General features: G+C 37.7%; 2 protein-coding genes across 4 annotated transcripts; both read left to right on the top strand.

Annotated features, from left to right (window-relative positions):
• Window positions 1-3014: 3014 nt before the first annotated feature.
• Window positions 3015-3474, top strand: LOC117591554 (holotricin-3-like). The gene is made up of 2 exons (XM_034284850.1): window positions 3015-3127; window positions 3197-3474. The coding sequence occupies exons 1-2, from the start codon at window positions 3116-3118 to the stop codon at window positions 3377-3379; spliced, it is 195 nt and encodes a 64-aa protein (XP_034140741.1). The 5' UTR covers window positions 3015-3115; the 3' UTR covers window positions 3380-3474.
• A 1529-nt stretch (window positions 3475-5003) lies between these two features.
• On the top strand, window positions 5004-5565 carry LOC117591553 (holotricin-3-like). Of its 3 annotated transcripts, none has more exons than XR_004574417.1 (2): window positions 5004-5188; window positions 5258-5565. XR_004574417.1 is itself a non-coding variant. In XM_034284848.1 (2 exons), the coding sequence occupies exons 1-2, from the start codon at window positions 5177-5179 to the stop codon at window positions 5530-5532; spliced, it is 186 nt and encodes a 61-aa protein (XP_034140739.1). In that variant the 5' UTR covers window positions 5012-5176; the 3' UTR covers window positions 5533-5565. The 3 variants fall into 3 exon arrangements, 2 of the variants coding, with proteins under 2 accessions (XP_034140739.1, XP_034140740.1); XM_034284848.1 differs by having other exon boundaries at window positions 5012-5188; window positions 5359-5565; XM_034284849.1 differs by having other exon boundaries at window positions 5013-5188; window positions 5313-5565.
• The last annotated feature ends 457 nt before the right edge of the window (window positions 5566-6022 follow it).

The raw sequence follows: 6022 nt of genomic DNA, 5'->3' as shown, positions 1-6022 counted from the left end.
TAAATTTTAAATATAACTAGAAGACTATCATTGATAGTCTTGCATTGAAATGAAATTATTTGTGAGTAGAGAGAACAAATCTTTAGCTTCGTATGCTGATTAGGGACCACTGCCCTTGCGGCTCCTCAATATTATACTGGGAACTGTACCAAAGGCTCAATTTTCGGAGTCGGAGGATATACACAAGAACATCCTAGACGCCTCGGAGGACTGAATTGGAAGTTGGAGGACGCTAGACGTTACTATCCTAAACAATATGCGCGGCTGATTTGAATGATTTTCGCAACCAACATAAAGACACTAAGCCATGAAGACAAACATTACCAGTCACATTATGAGCCTCCTACAACACTCCCCGACACGATTTTCCCTCAAATTTTCGATCAAAGATTTCCCCTTTTTTTTAGAAATGGGGTTTAGAAATGGTCTGATGACAATTTTTTATACCGGGTACTCGAAGAGTAAATGATGTATATTGTATTTGTGTGAATAATGGTTGTATGTAATGCACAGAAGGAAGCGTTTCCGACCCCATAAAGTATATATAATTTTGATCAGCATCAATAGCCGAGTCGATAGAGCCGTGTCTGTCTGTCCGTCTTGTTTGTCGGCTAGTACTCAGAGACTATAAGAGCTAGAGCCACCAAATGTTGGCTCCGGACTGCTGTATGCTCACACTGAATCCAGTGTATTTCAAAAATTAGACCACCGCAAAAGGGCGAAAACCTCCCAAACCTACAATTTTGAAGATAAAAGAAATCTAAAAACGCCATTCTCTAGGGAATGACCAAATGTATCAGATCACCGAAATGAGATTAGATTTCATTATCATAGCCAGAATGAGAGCGTGTAGACGTGAGAAGTGATGAAGATGTAGATGAACGATAAAGAAAAAATGTAAAATTTGATAAAACACTGCTAAGGCACAGATGCTGTACTGAGTACCGGGTATAAAAGATGTGACGCGTAAAAAGCGCCTCACACGGACTTTCTCGCTCTCGAACTTGTTTTTGAAGAATTTTTGAAATCTTGTATTTTTTTTTTAACTGGTTTCGGAGGTAGGATTTCGTTTTTTCACATAGCTTAAGTATCTTAGATGTGGCTGTAAGGATCTTTGTTTATCTGAAACCTTATTGATGCAGCTAAAAAGTGGACTCAAACAATTTGTGGTTTTAGTTTACCGTCTGGGAAATATTAAGCTTTGAAATGCAAAAATCTTGATTTTTGTGAAAATTAAAAAAAAAATGAATTCCTCATTATTATTCATTATTCATTATTATTATTCATTCTAAATTGGGCGTCGCTTAAGGTATTGCTCATGAAAATTACGCGTGAGCTAAAATTTGGTAACCAACCCTAAACCAAAATGAAGAAATCGAAAAAAATACGTTTAGGAGGGTTGCTCGACCAACTGCTGGAGTATTTCTGGCCTCAGTACTCGAAAAACACTGAAATTAAGGGTTTTGTATGGTGTTTAGGATTGATCGATAATATTTAGTTCAACTGTCTCTCCATAGATTTTGATGAGCAATACATTAAAGGACGACCAATTAATGCACTTGTCAATAAAAAAGTAAAAAACAAAATATATAAATTTTCGACTTTTCCCGAGTTTTTAAAGTAAAAAATATCTCACTAAAATCAACGCAAAAGTGTGCATTTCAAAGCCTAATATTTCCCAGACGGTACGCTGAATTCACAAAGTGTGTGGGTCCCCGTTTTAGCTGCATAAATAAGATTTGCAAAAAAACAAAGTTATTTACAAGTAGATCTAAGACACTTAAGTTATATGAAAAGACCTTAAAAAAATACTAGACTATACAAATTCTTTAAAAAAAGTTCTGCCATACAAAAAAACCATAGTTCATAAAACAAATTAAATGCCCGATATCTATCAGAACGAGAAGAGACGTGTGAAACGCGTCACAACTTGTATACCCGCTACTTAGTAGGACATCTATACCTCGACGGATTTTTTTCAATTTTTAAATTTTTTCTTTATCTGTTATGGCAGATTCACCGCACAGGCTCGGCAGAGGCAGAGGCCGCAAACTGCAGAAGCAGAGTGTGAATGAGAGAATGTGAAAAAAAAACAACAAAAGCTATGGACAGGGGGAATGGCGTTTTTAACTTTAGCTCTTTGTGTGTTCGGAAGGGGGCGGGGCTCATTTTTAAAAAATACACTTGTAATAGTGTGAGCATACAACCATCTGGATGCAAACTTTGGTGCCTCCAGCTTTAATAGTCTCTGAGATCCAGACGCGCAACAAGACGGGCGGACAGACATAGACTCGGCTATTGATGCTGATCAAGAATATATGTACTTTATGGGGTCAAAAACGTTTCCTTCTGTGCGTTACATACATCCGTTATTCCCCACAAATACAATATACTGTATATACTCTTTGAGTACCGGGTATGGTATGCAGCTTATGCAGCTAAAACGGGGACCCAGACACTTTGTGAATTCAGCGTACCGTCTGGGAAATATTAGGCTTTGAAATTCACACTTTTGCGTTGATTTTTGTGAGATATTTTTTAAAAATAAAGTTAAAATACCTTATTATGAAAATAAACAATTTTCTAAGTATACACTGACAAGCAAAACTGAAACACGAGTTCAAGATTCTCACTTAAGCGGTCAGTATCTTCTCTTTTCCGCAGCCTCAACATCTTGGTCTAGTTTTGTTGTACAAAAAACTAACGAATACATTTTTGAAAAATATTCCTGTTGTTGTTGTGGCAGCCCTTAAAAATTGAACTAAAAAGTTGAGAAAAATGTTTTAGTTTGAATAACTAATAGAGAACAGAATAAAAAGAAGTCCGCTTGAAAAATTGAACTTTGCCCAACTTTGACTCAGCCTAATAAACAGCTTCGGTTTACCTTTGTGCATCTATATACAATTTTATTGTAAGATTTCATTTTATTATTCCAGAAAACAGTACATTCTTTTCACAGAAAAGCCGTAACAGATGGTCAGGGGTCAGGGGTCATTCAGGGGTATATCCACAGGTAGGAGAAAGTTAAACCAGGTAACGAGTCGAGAATACCGTTGTCGGCTATAAAGACTAAAGTAGCTGCTGCAGGATATCATTAGGATATTCACCCAACGACATGAAGTGTCTGGTGAGTAGATCCGACCACGCAATTCTTCAACAATAAATGTTCATTTACACATATTAATTGTTTACATAGTTATTAATTATATTCGCTCTGCTGGCCGCTTCTATGGCCTTGCCCCAATATGGTGGCGGTTATCGACCAGGATATGGTGGTGGCGGTCATGGTGGGCGAGGAAAAGGCGGCGGACATAACTCTCATGGTCACGGATATGGCAAGGGAGGTCATCATGGAGGCGGACATCATCATCATCATTAGAACGTGTATTTGTTTTAACAGATTTATTTTCAAATATGTATCATTTATATTCACTCTTTAATACAAAATTTCAAAAATAAAAAATGTAATATGAACATTCAATAGAAATTTCGTTTAGAATAGAATCTCTACCCTGAAATGGATGAAAGTTGTTGTCCCAAGAGCTGGTGTTACAAAACGTTCATCTTTAAGTTGGCAAATGTCAATAGACTCCATCATTATACGCGGTACTCGAAGAGTAAATAGGGTACATTGTATTTGTGGGGAAAAGTGGATGTACGTAACGCAGAGAAAGAAACCAAGCATTAGCCAAGTCGATAGTGCCATGTCTGTCTGTCCGTTTGTCAGTCCGTCTTGTTGAGCGCCTGGATCTCAGAGACTATAAAAGCTAAAGCCACCAAATTTTGCATCCAGACTTCTGTATGTATTAAAAATGAGCCCCGCCCCTCTTCCGACCATACAAACAGCAAAAATCTCCCGCAGCCACAATTTTGAAGATAAAAGAAAACTAACTAAAAACAACGCCATTCCGTAGGGAAGGGACGGGGTGGACGCAACCACTGAAAATTAATTTCTTCATTCTGGCTAAAATAATGATCCAATCGGATTCCAATTAAGCGATCTGAAAAATATAGTTCATTCCTACGGAATGGCGGTGGCTCTAGCTTTAAAAGTCTCTGAGAACCATGCGCTCAACAAGACGGACGGACAAACGGACAGACAGACATGGCTAAGTCGACTCGGCTATTGATGCTGATCAAGAATATATATACTTTGTGAGATCGGAAACGCTTCCTTTTAACTTTAGCTGTTTGTGTGTTCGGAAGGGGGCGGGGCTCATTTTTTAAAAATACACTTGTAATAGTGTGAGCATACAACCATACAACCATGCAAACTTTGGTGCCTCTAGCTTTAATAGTCTCTGAGATCCAGACGCGCAACAAGACGGACGGACAGACATAGACAGATATAGACTCGGCTATTGATGCCTATCAAGAATAAATGTACTTTACGGGGTCAAAAACGTTTCCTTCTGTGCGTTACATACATCCGTTATTCCACACAAATACAATATACCGTATATACTCTTTGAGTACCGGGTATGGTATGAAGCTTGTGCAGCTTAAACGGGGACCCAGACACTGTGAATTCAGCGTACCGTCTGGGAAATATTAGGATTTGAAATTCACACTTTTGCGTTGATTTTTGTGAGATATTTTTTAAAAATAAAGTTAAAATACCTTATTATGAAAATAAACAATTTTCTAAGTATACACTGACAAGCAAAACTGAAACACGAGTTCAAGATTCTCACTTAAGCGGTCAGTATCTTCTCTTTTCCACAGCCTCAACATCTTGGTCTAGTTTTGTTGTACAAAAAACTAACGAATACATTTTTGAAAAATATTCCTGTTGTTGTTGTGCCAGCCCTTAAAAATTGAACTAAAAAGTTGAGAAAAATGTTTTAGTTTTAATAACTAATAGAGAACAGAATAAAAAGAAGTCCGCTTGAAAATTTGAACTTTGCCCAACTTTGGCTCAGCCTAATAACCAGCTTCGGTTTACCTTTGTGCATCTATATACAATTTTATGGTGAGATTTCATTTTATTATTCCAGAAAACAGTACATTCTTTTCACAGAAAAGCCGTAACAGATGGTCAGGGGTCAGGGGTCATTCAGGGGTATATCCACAGGTAGGAGAAAGTTAAACCAGGTAACGAGTCGAGAATACCGTTGTCGGCTATAAAGACTAAAGTAGCTGCTGCAGGATATCATTAGGATATTCACCCAACGACATGAAGTGTCTGGTGAGTAGATCCGACCACGCAATTCTTCAACAATAAATGTTCATTTACACATATTAATTGTTTACATAGTTATTAATTATTAATTATTAATTATTAATTATTAATTATTATATTCGCTCTGCTGGCCGCTTCTATGGCCTTGCCCCAATATGGTGGCGGTTATCGACCAGGATATGGTGGTGGCGGTCATGGTGGGCGTGGAAAAGGCGGAGGACATAACTCTCATGGTCACGGATATGGCAAGGGAGGTCATCATGGAGGCGGACATCATCATCATCATTAGAACGTGTATTTGTTTTAACAGATTTATGTTCAATTATGTATCATTTATATTCACTCTTTAATACAAAATTTCAAAATAAAAAATGTAATATGAACATTCAATAGAAATTTCGTTTAGAATAGAATCTCTACCCTGAAATGGATGAAAGTTGTTGTCCCAAGAGCTGGTGTTACAAAACGTTCATCTTTAAGTTGGCAAATGTCAATAGACTCCATCATTATACGCGGTACTCGAAGAGTAAATAGGGTACATTGTATTTGTGGGGAAAAGTGGATGTACGTAACGCAGAGAAAGAAACCAAGCATTAGCCAAGTCGATAGTGCCATGTCTGTCTGTCCGTTTGTCAGTCCGTCTTGTTGAGCGCCTGGATCTCAGAGACTATAAAAGCTAAAGCCACCAAATTTTGCATCCAGACTTCTGTATGTATTAAAAATGAGCCCCGCCCCTCTTCCGACCATACAAACAGCAAAAATCTCCCGCAGCCACAATTTTGAAGATAAAATAAAACTAACTAAAAAACGCCATTCCGTAGAGAAGGACCATATCTCTTT

Source organism: Drosophila guanche, unplaced genomic scaffold (assembly GCF_900245975.1).
Source record: "Drosophila guanche unplaced genomic scaffold, DGUA_6, whole genome shotgun sequence".
NCBI classification, from domain to species: Eukaryota; Metazoa; Arthropoda; class Insecta; order Diptera; family Drosophilidae; genus Drosophila; species Drosophila guanche.
The sequence above is the reverse complement of the archived record's forward strand: the minus strand, read 5'-3'. Positions and strand labels throughout refer to the sequence as shown.